A 16232-nucleotide genomic window follows, 5' to 3' on the forward strand; every position below is an offset into this window, starting at 1 on the left:
TTAACAAATAACCCATACTTAGTAAGAACACAGTCAAATCCAAATTTGATTTTAGTTACTAGCTTTGTTATAAGCATTTTTCCAACCACAACTCTATAGTTCAGATCTCTGTTGAATAATCATTAAAATAAGAAAAAGAGCAACACATAAGAAACATTTCCTTCACAGTAGAATTTCCTGTCATTTATTGCTACAGAGGTATGAAAAGCTTCTTATATAAATGGCTTTTTTTTCTTTTTTTTGGTTAAAATTTAAACATCACACTTCCACCTGTTAACAGTAAGAAGGTGAACTTACCTTTTGCTGAAGAAAGGGCACCCACTTGCAGTCCACCAGTTCCTGGCGATAGTGTTTTGTAAAAGACCCCACATAAGACACAAAGGCTGCTGTCAGTAGGACATCCCCACAGAGCGTCTTCTCTTGAGCTTCAAAGGACTTGATCGACTGACCCCAGCGAATCTTCTCTGACTGAAAGAGAACATGGCTCAGATGTTACTACTGAGAGAACAAATGCTTGCTGCAATGGCCTTACAGCACAGTTTAAGTCTGTCCTGCACCGTCTCTAGAAGGAATAGAAGGTAACTGGCTATGATTAGGCAGTTACCCTCTATCATCTTTCGTGTGTCTGAAAGAACACATGAAGCCTTCATTGCGAAGGGTTTCTCGTAGTCTCTTCAGTAGAGTTTATGGCAATGTGACATTAGTTCTTTAACATCTTCTTGTTGGATGTCCTCTTTAATTATGGCTGCTGTCCTTCTTGAAGAGCTTCCCTACCTACCCTCTGGGAATGGAGACCCAAGAGCTGTGGCCAAGAATGAGTGATCTGGGGTCAGCAGGTGGCCTGGTGGTTAAGGGCATTGGACTCCCACATGGCTGACTGCAGTTTGAGTCCCGGACCTGGTGGTTTGCTTTTTCATTTTCCCTCTCTCTCTCACACTCTGTCCTATTCTGATCAAATTAAAGTAAATAACTAAATAAAGTTAAATGAAATAATTCTTAAAAAAAAAAAAAAAAGAATGAGTGACTCTGGTCCTTGTCAGTCTGGCTATTCTATGCTCCTCTGACTTTTCAGTAATGGCACGATGCTGCCATAGGCAAACTTATTTCAAAACTTTTTAAAAAGTTTATTTATTTCTTGAGAGAGAGAGAGAAAAAAAAATGCTCAACAGAATCTTTATGTTATGATTCACTCAAACTCTTTTTTTTTTTAAGAGATATTTCTGCTACAGGGCATGTGCACTCACAGGAGAGACAGAGAGACAGAAATTAAGAACTTATCCCACAGGGAGGATGGTCACACTACAATCTTTGTTCCTCCATTCACCTCTGGGTTTTTTGTGCTGGATGCACATGTGCCCAGCATGAGTTACAAGCAGCTGGGTCTGAGACTCGAACTGCAGGTGGCATGTGGGAATACAGTGACATAATCATTATGCCATCTGTAGGTCACTTCCTCTGTAGTCCTAGCCAGTCTAGATTGTGTACATGGCTGCCATGCATAGAGAGGACCAGGGACATGAACTTAGAACCTTCCCATGTGGGTCCAGCATTGCAGAATGTTTCGTTACCACTACACCACTTGTCTGACTCCCCCACCCCCTATTTAAAAACACATCAGCAGGACCAGCAGTTGGCGTAATGGCTATGTCACTGGACTCCTATGTAGCCGACTGTGTTTCAAGTCCCAGACCCAGTGGCTTAAACTCAAGCCGGATGCGTGCGTGTGTGTGCCCAAGATCCCAAGAGGAGAATGGAGGAGAAGGGATTGCGGCGTGGCCATCCTGCCTGGTGGGTGATTTCTCGCTTTCTGTCTCTCTGTCTCTCTCTGTCTTTCTGGTGAGCGCATGCATACTATAGCAATACCCTCTCAAAACAAAACAAAAAAACCAACACATCGGCTATGGGCTGATTACAGACCAAGGAAAATGACAAACACCATCACATAAATTAATTAAAACATAAAGCTTAAATAGCCATTTACCCTAGATTCTATTAATTAAAAAATAGTGTCATCAGTGGCTAAACTCAAGTTATTTTTCTAATAAGATCATTAAATCAGCGGAGGAAGTTATGATCTATGAAAAAAGATAGAAATCAGGACTTCACTAGCTTTGAAAACAATACTCTCAAAGAAAGCTGTTGAAGTCCTTCTATCTACTTGGATAGCCATTTAATATCTGATTTATAGGTAAAATATGAGGAGGCTTTAATATTGGATTTGAATAAAACCACAATGAATATGTATGGATTGAATGAACCACAGGATAGTCCACTAATTCACTTTGTTTTAATGCATGCTGAAAATTAATACAACATTCTAAGGAAATAAAAATTGATAGGACCTGGAAAAAAAATTCAGTAATTTGGTAGTACAAGGAAAGAAGAAGCCCATGGAATTCTCATATAAGAAGAAAGATCACAGAAAACAAAATGATGTATAGAAAGGTTGGAATATTAGTTCCCTCCAAGTCATCATAATAATACCTTCAACACTGAGATCATGAGATGAACATAGGAAAATGGCTCCTGAAGCTGTTGTAAGATCATCTTGTTATTTTACTCAAAGATCACCCCAAGTTAGCTATTTAAGGAACTTCAGCTCTGTAACATTCTTTATAGAATTTGTCACTTTCCTTCCTCACAGACAATATATTCATTAGTTTTTCAGAGGAATCTCTCATTTGCCTAGCCTCCATCTTTGTTGTCTTTGGTTTGCAAATGATAAACAATAAAATGCACCCACCTCATTCTCCAAAACAGCTTTGAAATTTGAAGATTTACTAAACATGGACTTATTGGCTATTGAAATCGTCAATAATTTCACTATACCACCCATGCAACATAAATCATTACTGACAGTAGATAACAAGGGTTTAAGAGTTGGAACATGTCCTGTAATAAATTTTTAGACAGTTAAAAATCACTATAATTTTATTCTAATGCATTATAGATTGCCTGTAATGTCATCCTGGCCGGGGTGACCCATTTCTAATTTTGAACAGCTGTTCAGCTCAGGAGTTAGTTAATGATTAAATATAAATTGCCTGATTTATTAGTCTGAATGGTTGAGCTTCCAGGTCAATGCTATATAGACAAAATCATCAGTCTTGAAGCTTTTCAGAAGTTAACTGTCTCCTGTTCTAGTCAGAAAGAATTTGTCCTCAAAGGAAAAGAGCTGACATTTTCAATTAATCCTTTAAAAAATACGTATATTTTTTCCTAATTAACATTATACTATCTTTTTTTTGGAGAGGTGTTTGCTACAAGGAGTGTATCCTCGCCAGAAAGACAGAGACAGAGAAACAGAAAGTGAGAAATCACTCCTTAGGGAGTATAGCCACACCACAATCTCTTGTCCTCTCGGGGTCTTGGGCACACACGCACATGCACCCAGTGTGAGTTTAAGCCACTGGGTCCGGGATTCGAATCCTGGTTGACCACATGGGAGTTCAGTGACATAGCCATTATGCCAACTGCTGGTCCCAACATTATACTATCTTTTTTTTTTTTCTCCTTTCCTTGTTTAAGTCACCCTGAGTTAGCAAAGCCTTTAGAAGATACTACTGCGTGTTAGAGACACATGATAGAATCTGCTTTTCCCTTGGTAAAACTTCCAGACATTCTGTAAATGCTTGGGGGAATCAGTCTAATTAGATGACACTTTTTCTCAGGCACCTCGCTAATGGTAAACACTTCAAACTGCTTCAATCTTAACACTTGAAGTGGAAGTAGTTATACATACTAGTAGTGGTGACATTTCTCAACTGACCTAAGGAGAACACGTCTTTACAGGGCTCAGGAATTTTATTTTAAACATAGGGAGCTCCCTAAACTAACCTGTTCACTTATTTAACAATGTCTATTGATACCTGGGAATGCCAGGGAGTAGATAAGACACTTGGGATAAAGTAGTGTACACAACAGATGAAGTCTTGTTCTTGAGAAACTTACATTCTAGTTGGGAAAAAAGACCCTCCCCAAAATAAAAAGCAGGTATGTGTAGGCATAGAGATGCATATAGAACTGTGGGATTTATGTGGGGATAAATGCCATGGGAAATAACAGTGCAGGGTAAGTAGAAAGAAAGCTAAAAAGGTGCATGTGTGTAAGGGGGCAGGATGAGAGGTCTTTTCTGTCGGGGGGATGGTTACAGAAAACATCTGATAAGAAATTTTTTGAACGGGAACCAGCAGTTAGCGTAATGGCTATGTCGCTGGACTCCCATGTAGTCAACCACGGTTCGCGTCCCGGACCCGGTGGCTTAAAACTCACGCCGGGCAGGTGCGTGTGTGTGCCCAAGATCCCGAGAGGAGAATGGAGGAGAAGGGATTGCGGCGTGACCATCCCCCCTGTGATTTCTCGCTTTCTGTCTCTATGTCTCTCTCTCTCTGTCTGTCTGGCGAGTGCACGCGCCCTATAGCAAAAACCTCTCCAAAAAAAAAAAAAAAGAAATTTTTTGAACAGGGTATCGAAGAGGTGATGTGACATGAAAGGGAAACCACCATGGAAAGTGATGGAAGCCAAAGACAGCAAGGTGGGAGAGTGACTGGCAATATGGGGGGGGTGGGGGACAAAAAGGCCAGTGATGATGGGGCCATTGGGAAAGGGGAAGAGGTGAGGGCAGAGAGGAGCTGGATCATGTTGGGCCTCATAGGATGGGTAAAGCCTTTGGATTGTACTTTGAAATGAGAAATTATTTACTTGGGCATTCTAAGCACAGTGGAGACATGGGTGGACTTCAGTTTTTAATTCACCACCCAGCTACAATGAGGTGTATGGACATAATGGTGGAGGCTCAGTGAGTCCTCCAGGGGAGAGATGCTGGTGGCCTGGTCCTCCAGAAGGGCTTCAGAATGTACTTTTCTTTTTTTTTTTTCTGGAGAGGTTTTTCCTTATAGGGCACATGTGCTTGCTAGAAAGACAGAGAGAGACAGAGAGATAGAAAATGAGAAATCACTCCCCAGGGGGGATGGCCACATCACAATCCCCTCTCCTTCATTCTTCTCTCAGGATCCTGGGCACGCATGCACACGTGCCCAGCTTGAGTTTAAGCCACTGCGTCCGGGATTCGAACTGTGGTCGGCTACATAGGAGTTCAACGACATAGCCATTATGCTAACTGCTGGTCTCCAGAATGTACTTTTAAAGGCAGAACCAATAGATTATACTGAGGGGTTACTATGGATTGCAAGGAAGAGACAAATCGTCAAGAGTGATTCAAAGACCAGAAAAGGTAAATGCATAGACTTATTTTTACTGGGATCAGCAGGTGGTGTGGTGGTTAAGGTGCTGGATACTCCCACATGGTTGTGCATGTGGACTTGGTGGCTTGCTTTCTCGCTTTCTCTCTCTCTGGTCAAGTTAAAATAAATGAATGAATAAATAAAATTAAATAATTCTTCTAAAAATTTCAGAAAAAATAAATAGAATTAAAGTTATTGAGAGAAGACAGAGTGAATAGATTTTTGCAGAAGGAACGATTTATAGGTAATGAATATGGGGACCAGCAGTTGGCGTAATGGCTATGTCGCTGGACTCCCATGTAGTTGACTGCGATTTGAGTCCCGGACCCAGTGGCTTAAACTCACACCAGGTGTATGTGCATGCGTATGCGTGCCCAACATCCTGAGAGGAGGATGGAGGAGAAGGGATTGTAGCGTGGCCATCCCCCCTGGGGGGGCCGATTTCTCGCTTTCTGTCTCTCTGTCTCTCTCTGTCTTTCTGGCGAGCACACATACCCTATAGCAAAAACCTCTCCAAAAAAAGAAAAATGAGTAATGAATATGAATATCAGAGGGATGGTAGATTTAAAACTGTGTAAGCTTAAACACTTACTATATAGGGGCCAGCAGGAGGTATGATGGTTAAAGGCTCTGGATTCCCCCATGGCCGACTGTGGTTCAAGTCCTAGACCTGGTGGCTTAGTTTCTCACTTTCCCTCTCTCTCTTTCTCTGTCTCTCTCTTATCAAACTGAAAAATAATAAAAATGATAAATAAGGTTAAATAAAATAATGTATAAAAAAGTCATGACACACAAAAATAACTTACTGTATTTATAAAAAATTATGCTATCACCTGACTTACCCACCCCAACACACATTTCTCCCTCCTTCCTTGCTAGGAGAACTCTGATCTTGATGAAGTGTCTGATGGTAAGTGTCCTGCCGCAGAAGATGGAGTGTGCAATACTAAGCCCATCATGATACCTCTTTCCAGTCTCTATTGCAGTTACGAGTGGTTGATCTAGTTTCGGCTTAAAAAATAAACAGGGGCCAGCAAATGGCGTGGTGGTTAAGGGTGCTGGACTCCCACATAGCTGACCATAGTTTGAGTCCTGGACCTGACAGCTTTCTTTCTCACTTTCCCTCTCTCTCTCACTCTGTTCCTCTCTGGTCAAATAAATAAATAAAGTTACATAAAATAATTCTTTAAAAATAAATAAATGGGAGTCTGATAGAGTTTTCTAGGGAAACTTCCATTTTCTTGTGAAAGGAGAAGACTCTGACAGGTAAAGTTTGTAATTTTTCTCGATCACTTGAATCTGAAGGTGTAATGGCCATGTTGGAACCATAAGACAAAATGTGTGAGGATGGATAATGTACATTAAGTATGGAAAAGCAAAAGGAGTCAAAGAGATTGGGCGACAGATCACTGATCACCCAAATCAACAATGATAATGGCCTACCCAGTGCATTTTTTGTAATATGTGAAAAATAAACTCCCATTTGTTAAGCTGCTAGAAATCAAGTTTCCTATCACCTCAAGTTAAATACACTTAAAAAAAAGTTTATTTATTTAATTTGATTTGTTATTATTATTATTATTATTATTATTATTATTATTTGACCAGCGAGAGACAGAGACAGAGAAAAAGGGAATGTGAGAAAGCAACCCACCAGGTCTTGGGCTCAAACCACTGTCAGCCATGTGGAAATCCAATGCCTTTAACCACCTCTCCACCTGCCAGCCCCGCTAAATGCATTTTTAATAGTGCACTTACATCATTTCAGTGTAGTTACACACTTAACAGCTAAATGCATTTCTAATAATGCAGTTATATACTTTTCAGTTAAATACTTTTCCAGTTACACACTTTTTAGATACTTTGTAATAGTAGTTATATACTTTAGACTGACAAAAAGAATGTCTTTACGGAGATCTGACATGCATACCATAAAATTTACCCTTTAAAATACATAATTTTGGTTTTTAGTACATTCACAGACTGTGCAATCCTCCCCACTATCTGATTTTAGAATCTTTTCCTTACCACAAAGATAAACTCTTGTGCCCATTCGCAGTCACTCCCAAAACTTCACGTCCTTGTTTAGCCACTGGCAATGAGTGCACTTTCAGCCTCTGGAGATTTGCTTACTGAAAACATCTCATATATATGTACATGCAATGTGCAGCTTTTGTGTTTAAATTCTTTTACTTATCAAGGTACATTCAACATTCACCTATACTGTATTATGTACTAGTACTTCATTCCTTTTTTTTAAAAAAAATTAATTTTATTTTTTCTTTTGAAAAATTTTAAATTATTTATTTTATTTATTTACATTCATTCACTATACATCAATACAGTATACAAAATTAGATTTTTCTATCCTGAATACATGGTAAATTGGCTCAATCAAGGATATTACCACACATGTTATGTCAACAAATAATTTTCTACTTCTTGTTTATTATATATTTTGCTTTCTTTCCCCCCTTGATTACCTACCTGTCACCCTCTGCCACGTCCCCTCTCCTACCACACTGTATCTGGCATCTACAGTTGCTTTCCATGACTTTTTTTTCATATTTTATTGATTCACTAAAGATCTTAATTAATTTAAAAACTTTCAATAGCAAACACAGCTGATATACACATATCTATGAACACAAGTCTGACATTAGGGGTAAACCTCTGTGAGTAAAGTGAACATACTATAAAGTAGCACCTGGCTGGGGTTATATAGCTAACTGTAGTAATTAAATAGGCATTAATAGATATTTTAATGCATTTTTTAATTTGAAGAAAAAGTTTTAGTTTTAATAGATCAAATGAAAAAAAGCTAAGAGAGGGACCAGCAGTTAGCATAATAGTTATGTCGCTGAACTTCCATGTAGCTGACCGCAGTTCGAGTCCCAGATCCAGTGCCTTAAACTCACGCTGGGCGCACGTGCGTGCATGCCTAGGATCCCAAGAGGAGAATGGAGGAGAATGGATTGTGGTGTGGCCATCCCCCCTGGGGGGGTGATTTCTTGCTTTTTGTCTCTCTGTCTCTCTCTGTCTTTCTGGCAAGTGCACATGCCCTATAGCAAAAACCTCTAAAAAGCAAAAAAATGTTAAGAGAAATTTGTTTAAAACTTAAAGCCAGGAAAAAGGTTAGGATTCAGTTCAAATAGTAGGTAGGTGAACCTATCAACAGTTCAAAAGAAGACAGAAATCCTTCAATGTGGAAATCAAAGCATCAAAGAAAATCAGTAGTGCTTTAGTCTAAAGTAAAAAAAAAAAAAATTATTTCACCAGTTCAGTCTTACATAATTAATTCTTTTCTATTGAATTTGCAGTGCTACTACGGTCTGATCTTTCCATTTAAATTCGGGTAGTTAACATTCAGCTCTGGACTTGTCCCTACCATTAGGCTGGCCATTCTCTTGGTTGTTTTTTATACTCTTATTTCTGTGTATCTGACTTTAGTTTTCCTGATATAACATTCTCTTCAGCACTTCTTGGAGAGCTGGTCTGGTGTTGGTAAATTCTTTCAGGTTTTGTTTATCTGAGAATGTTTTTGTCTTTTTTCCCACATGAAAGATAATCTTGCTGGGTATAGTATTCTTGGTTGAAATTGTTTTTCACTTAACACTTTGAATATATTTTCCCATTCTTGCCTTGTTTGCATTGTTTCCTATGAGAGGTCTGGCATTAGCCTAATTGGATATTCTTTGAAAGTAACTTGATGTTTCTCTCTTGTCAAATTTAGTATCTTGTCTCTGTGGTTATGGTCAATATGACTACGATGTGCCTTGGAGAAAATCTAGTTTTCTTCTAGGATTTCATGGAATTCAATGCCCTTATCAGTTTCTTCACCTTCTGGGATACTGATGATCTATAGTTTTGGACGTTTTATGATATCTCATATTACTCATACATTATTCTCATTTTGCGGGATTACTCCTTCAGACTTTTTGGTGAATTTTTCTACGTCAGAGGTTCCATCTTTTACATCTGAAATTTGATCTTCTGCATGATCTAATCTGCTTTTAATACTTTCAAGGGAGGTTTTGATTTCCTGTATTACAGCCTTCATCTCTAAAATTCTGTTCGATTATTATTATTATTATTATTATTATTATTATTTGATGTGTATCTCCTCTTTCAGATCATGCAAGACCTTCCTCACCTCCTGGAACCTGATGTCTCTTTTCTCCTTCATCTTCTGGAGTTTGTTGTCTCTCTTCTCTTGCATCTCTGTTAGCTTTGTCACTGTGAATATTTTAAATTCTTTATCTGACATTTCTATGAGTTCCCTTGTATTGTCTGTGGAGGAAGAGGAGTTATTCTTTTCCCTTAGAAGAGAGATATTTTCTTGGCTTCCCATATTTCTTGTGCCTCAGTGGTGGTTTCTGGTTACTTGATGGATTATACATTTTTTCCTAGTTTTGTAGTTAAATCTGAGTATTTAGAGGCATACAGGAGGAGGAGACCTGCAATCTCTAAACAGTACTGTCTTTCTCTCTTTGTGTAGTAGATTCAATGGAAACTGAGGATTCATTTGACCCTGAAAGTACTCAGATATTTGGCTACTGAGCACCGAGACCTTTCCAGAAAATCAGTGTGTGGAGGCAGAAAAGTGAGAAAGGTAAAAAGAAAAAAAGAAAAAGAAAAAGAAAAAAGAGGCAAAAGCAATTTAAAAAGTAAGAGAAAAAAATTTTAAGAAAAAATTTAAACTGTGTGGTGTGCTAGCATGCTGCACTAGTGGGGCTGCTCAGAACTCAGATATAGGTGCCTGCTGATTGGCTTGTCCTAAGGAGGTGGGGGGGATAAGAATTAGCAAGACAAAAGAACGGCAGAGAGCTAAGTTGTTTAAAAATTAAAGAAAAAATTTAAAACAGAGAGTGAGAGATAGAAAAAGACAGAGAGAATAAATAGTGTGCTCTAACCTGGCTCCTCACTAGATTTGTGGGGCAAGAGAGTGAAGTCTGAACAGAAGGTCTTCAGTAGTCTTAATGCCTGAATGAGAACTCAGATGTAGATGGCAGCTGATGGGCTTGTCCTGGCTCCTGGCTAGATCTGGGGGGCAGGAGGATGAAGTCTGGGCAGAAGGTCTTCAGTAGTCCTAATCCTAGAATGGGGCTGCTCAGAAGCTTATTTTGTATCTACTGAAGGGCAGGCAGAGAGAGAGAAAGTGAGAAAGCAAGCTGCCAGGGCTGGGACTCAAACCATGATCAGTCACGTGGGAGTCCAGCACTTAAACCACCATGCCACCTGCTGGCCCACTTCATTCCTTTTTATAGCAGAACTCCATTACACTGTATGACTATACAACATTTTGCTTATCCTTTTATCAGCTGATGGATATTTGGGTTGTTTCTCCTATTGGCTATTAAGAATACTGCTGCTATGAACATATGTGTACATGCTCTTATATGAACATTCATTTTCATTTCTTTTAGGTATATACCTATGACATGGAGGGAATCTTTAAAAAGTTCATGGAAAATGCATATTATGAAAAGAACTATTCATAATTTCATTTTTTTTGCACCAAAAGAAACTCAGACTTTCATCTACCCCCCTCCCCCATTATTTTTTTTTCCTGGAAGCATGTATACTCACTTGAGAGAGAGAAAAATCTGAGTATCCCTAATGGGGAGGAGTCATATTATAATCCTTTCTCCTCCATTTCTCCATCCTGTCAGGATTTGGGGCACACATGCACATACACCCATTGAGTTTTTTGAGGGGCCAGGGTTGGGATTTGAACTGCTAATGGCCATGTGGGATCTGGCTCCCTAGGTACAGCACATAACCTCCATTAATTTTCTGAAATCACCTTGTGTGAGTGGAGTTATTGGATCATGTGGTAACATAATGTTTAACATTTTAAGAAACTGCCAAGCTGTTCTCCAAAGAGGCTGGACAATTTTATGTTTCAGCTTCGTATATGAGTGCTCTCATTTTTCCACATACTTGCCAACACTGTTCTTGCCCATATTTTTGATTATGGCCATCCTGGTAGCTTTGAAACGGTATCTCATTGTGGTTTTGGTTTGAATTTCCCTGATCACGAATGACATTGATCATCTTTCCCTGTGTTATTGGCCATTTGTATATCTTCTATGGAGATATGTCTATTCAAATCCCTTGCCCAATTTAAAATTAGAATATTTATCTCTGATATTTTTTTTAAGAGAGATTTTTTGCTATAGGGCATGTGCGCTCACCAGAAAGAAAGAGAGAGACAGAGAGACAGAAAACAAGAAATCACCCCCCAGAGGGGATGGCCACGCCGCAATCCCTTCTCCTCTGTTCTCCTCTCAGGATCTTGGGCACACACGCACACGTGCCTGGTGTGAGTTTTAAGCCACCCGGTCTGGGATACGAACCGTGGTCAACTATGTGGGAGTCCAGCGACAAAGCCATTACACTAACTGCTGGTGCTCTTCTTCTCCATTCTACTTTGAGATCTTAGGTGCACACACACCCTTGCGCTGGCATGAGTTTAAGCCACCGGGTCTGGGACTTGAACCATGGTTGACAATGTGGACGTCTAGTGATATAACTATTTTGCCAGCTGCCGGCCCCTATTTCTGACTTTTGATAGGAGACACTTGAACATCAATGATCTTTTTAGCTTCACTGCAACCTCATAATTGTGATGATTCCTTGCTAGGTTATTGCCTACATTCCCATTTCAGAGCCAAGAAAACAAAGTAGAAGAGGTTTAGAGTTATGTCCAAAACTGTTTAATGCCCGTAAAATCTGAGAATACTGATGTCAAAGGCCATATGTTCTTCTACTGCTTGTGTTTAGGCTGGAGAATGTTAACAAGAAATTTAAAAAAAAAATGAACCTAATGGGATAACTGTTAACATGAGGATGTCAGTCACCAATAAAAGATGTAACAACAAAGGCATAAACTCATCAGGGTTAGCTGAAAAGTAAGGGTCTGCTGGGAGAGTTCAATGGAAAATGTGCACTGCAGGGATCAGACAGCAGTTCACTCCCGTACCTATCTAGCAGCTGTCCTGAATTTTATAGCATGCCTTAAGGAAAACATACTTTTTGTTTTAAAGGATTTGACAGCATGGTAAAAAAGAAAGGAGGGAGGAAAGGAAGAAAACAAACTAAGAACATAGCCCACTCCCAGCTGGTATACTCCTTTGTCTTAAAGTGGATACAACTAAAATTTAGCAAAGTAAAATTGAGTTGTATCAGTTGGAGACTAGGCTGAGGTCACATGAATTCATGGTTATATAGTGTACTAAAAAATATGCAGTCATTTTTTTTCCTTTTGTTAAGTTAGATCCGTGCTGTGAGTAATGATTAAATTCCTCCTTTGTTGTTTATTCTACCTAGTGATTATTGATGGAAAATAATAATACCCCCCTGCCCCCCAAAGGTGATCTCAATATTGTAGTTAGCATTTTGGAAGAGAAGGTTAACTTGCCTCAAGCTCCTTGACAAGTCTGTTGGCTAGTTCAATAGTTTTGTTGGTTTGGTTCACCTCTTCTTGAGATCGAACTTTCTCGGCTATTGCTTTTTCAAATGAAGCTGTGAGCCTGCTCAGATTTCGATCCAGATCCTAAAAAAAAGTTGGCATTGACTTCTGAGTCATTTTTTTGTTAAAATGGAAACATTGCTCTCTTTTTAAAACAGCTATAACCTTAAAGTGAATGCAACAAACCTACCCTCCTTCAACCTTTGGCCCTTTACCACACAGATTTTAGAAAAGAAAGGGGAAGAAGAGTATGCGGCGACGGTGAGTGCATCAGTGCCACCTTGTGTGGCCTCCTTACCTTCTTTCCCCAATGGGAAGAATGTAAGAGCCACGAAGTGAGAGAAGGTGCTCGTAGATCCCAACACACCCGGGTGTCTCTGTCTCCCTCTGCTTGTGAGCCCAAGCCTCACCTTCCAATACCAGCTTTATTAATGACTGGGTGATTTTTTTGTTCTCTACCTACCGATTCTTTTCTCGCTTGGTTCATGATTCAGGCAATGAAGAGGACTGTTAATTACTGAGCTCCTTTACACCTCAGCTACCTCATCTGGTCTGGCTAATCAGATTTTCTCTTCTGGAAACTTGGAACTAAACCTCACAGGTTTTCATTTTTTTCAATACTATCGTATTGAAAGCCTTAGAAGGATGTATACATTTTGGAGGACTTCATTCAAGCACACGGAACAACAAAGAAAATAATTCTGGAGAAAGAGAAAAATTAGGTTGTTGGGAAAGTCATGATGTAGTTTTCTGTTTTTCTATGCAAAAACGCATATGTACATATGTGTATATATGTGTATGTATGTGCATGTGTGTACATGTGTCAGATTTAAAACTAATATGCAAAATAGAACCAAATTAATGGGAATGGAAAGCTATATCATCAGTTAGAAATAAGAATCAAATAAGGGGCTAGCAGGTGGCATGGTGGTTAAAGTGCTGGATCCTACATGGCCAACTCCTGGTTCCAGTCCTGGACCTAATGGCTTGAATAACATGCTGGGCATGTGTGCATGCATGCCCAAAATTCTGAGACGAGAATGGAGGACAAAGGATTGTGCTGTGGCCATTCCCCTTTGAAGTGATTTCTCATTTTCCCTCTCTATTCGGAGAGCACATGTGCCCTACGGCAAAAATCTAAGACAAACCAAAAAATAAAAGAATGAAATAAAAGGTATTATAGGTGTACTTTGGGTAGTTAAATGTACTTATGGTTTGGGGCCGGCAAGTGGTGATAGTGGTGGTTAAGGGTGCTGGACTCACATATGTCGACCATAGTTCAAGTCCCGGACCTGGCTGCTTGCTTTCTCACTTTCTCTCTCTTTCTCTCTCTCTAGCTGTCACTCTCTGCTCAAATTCAAATAAATAAATAAAGTTAAATAAAATAATTATTTTTTAAAAGTACTTATGGTTTTATAGTATACAGAAGCACATGTAAACTCTGGTATTGGACACCTGGGTTCATATTCAGACTCCTGTTACCAACTAAGCAGTGCCAAGTTGGGCTGCTGCATAATCTCTTCATGCTTGTTATCTGAAAGTGGAATTAATAAGGCTCTCTAACTCAAGAGCATTTTCTTGAGGCTTAATTTTGATAATTTCCATAATACTTAGGACATTATAAGCCAGCAGTATTTATTTTTGGCCTCAGAGTCTCTCAGTACCCCAATGGGTATTTGCTGTACAGATTATATCTATCAATATTTATGGAATCAGAAATAAAATTGCAGAGGGGCCTAGCAGGTTGTGTGGTGGTTAAGGTTCTGGACTCCTACATAGCTGACCATGGTTTGAGCCTCAGACCTGATGGCTTGCTCTCTCTCTCTCTCTGGTGGGCACATGTGCACTATAACAAATTTAAAAATATAATAATAAATAAATAGATAACAATTTTTTTAAAAAAAGAAATTAAAGAGATTAGCAGATGGTGTCATGGTTATGTTGCTGGATTCCCATATAGTCAACAGTGGTTCAAGTCCCGTACCAGGTGGCTTAAACCTTGAGCCAGTTGTGTGTGTGTGCATGTTCAAAATACTGAAAGGAGAATGGAGAAGAAGGGATTGTGGAATAGCCATAGCCCTGGAGGGTGATTTCTCACTTTCTATCTCTCTGACTAGCATACGCACCCTATAGCAAAAAATATCTCTTAGGAAAAAAAAGTTAAAACACAGAAATTTTTAAAATATTAATTTATATAACTAATAGTAAACTCATTATATACAATATTTGTAAAGAATTACTTTATTTAATTTTATTCATTGTCATTATTTTATTTTATTTATTTTTTTGGTAGTTTACCAGAGAGAGACAGAGAGAGAAAGAAGGAAAGTGAGAAAGCAAGCTGCCAGGCCTGGGACTCAAACTGCAGTCAGCCATGTGTGGGACCAGCCACCTTAACCACCATGCCACTTGCTGGTCCCCCATTATATACAATATTAAAATGATGAATATTTATGAAAAATAACAATATCACCAAAACAAAAAATAATTAATGAGAAGAATGGCACTGCTTTAAGATATTTGCAAATCTCTTTAATATTTTATATAATAGAAGACAGTTTGTTCTTATATCTGTTATTGCACTTTAATCTGTTGATCATTATGTCATACAGCCTCTGAAAAACTTTGCTGTTTTTTTTCCAAGAGTATGAGAATGGAAAAAGCAGACAATGTCTTAGTATGATTTGCAGGTGAACAAACAGAGAAGACTAGTTAAGGATTTGCTACAGTTCCACTCACTAGCATGTGACAAGATGTGGAGTCCAAACCTTCTGCCTCCTGGACCCATGTGATGGAGTGGGTTTAACACAATGCATGCTTGAGAAGTCACAACTGTGAAGTGAGAAAGCCAATGCTTCTAGGCTTCCTGGCCAGCTTGCATGTGGTACAGAGCACAGTTAAGCTTTGAGTTTAATATGACTAGTTTCTCATCCCTCTGCCTCTAACAGACATGGGACATTGAAATCATGATTCACCTTCCGTGAGCTTCACATTTTCTCATTTAAAATGGGACCACTCCCTCTAATATCTACTTCAGAAGTCTGCTGTGAAGTTAAACATGTATTAATGCCTGTAAACTATGGCACAGGGCACTCAGCAAGCCCATAGGAAAATTAGCTTGGAGCAAGTACCAGTATGCTGTAATAACTGCATCCCGAGCCTGAGAGTGACAGTCTACTGCTGTCACAGGGAAGTTTAGTTGGTGACTTGAGTTTACACAGACCAACTGTGCTTTAAACATGTTATAGGCTTAGGGACCAGCAGTTGGCATAATGGCTATGTCGCTGGACTCCCATATAGTCAACCGTGGTTTCAGTTCAGGACCCAGTGGCTTAAACTCATGCTGGGCCCATGTGCATGTGTGTCCAAGATCCCGAGACTCCGGAGAATGGAGGAGAAGGGATTGCAGCGTGGCCATCTCCCCTGGGGGGTGATTTCTCACTTTCCATCTCTCTAGTTCTCTTTGTCTTTCTGGCAAGCGCACATGCCCTATAGCAAAAACCTCTTCAAAAATA

The 16232-nt window shown here is 39.3% G+C and overlaps 1 protein-coding gene across 1 annotated transcript in view; it reads right to left on the reverse strand.

Moving 5' to 3' along the window:
• The window catches only part of LOC102498647 (dynein heavy chain 11, axonemal), a gene marked incomplete at its 5' end in the record, with an annotated part of 215821 nt that overhangs the window by 90500 nt on the left and 109089 nt on the right, over window positions 1-16232 (reverse strand). The window contains 2 exons of the mRNA XM_006169843.2: window positions 298-464; window positions 12663-12801. Coding sequence (XP_006169905.1) covers window positions 298-464; window positions 12663-12801 — 306 coding nt within the window. The remainder of the gene's footprint in view (window positions 1-297; window positions 465-12662; window positions 12802-16232) is intronic.

This window comes from Tupaia chinensis, unplaced genomic scaffold (assembly GCF_000334495.1).
Source record: "Tupaia chinensis unplaced genomic scaffold, TupChi_1.0 Scaffold147534_1, whole genome shotgun sequence".
NCBI classification, from domain to species: Eukaryota; Metazoa; Chordata; class Mammalia; order Scandentia; family Tupaiidae; genus Tupaia; species Tupaia belangeri.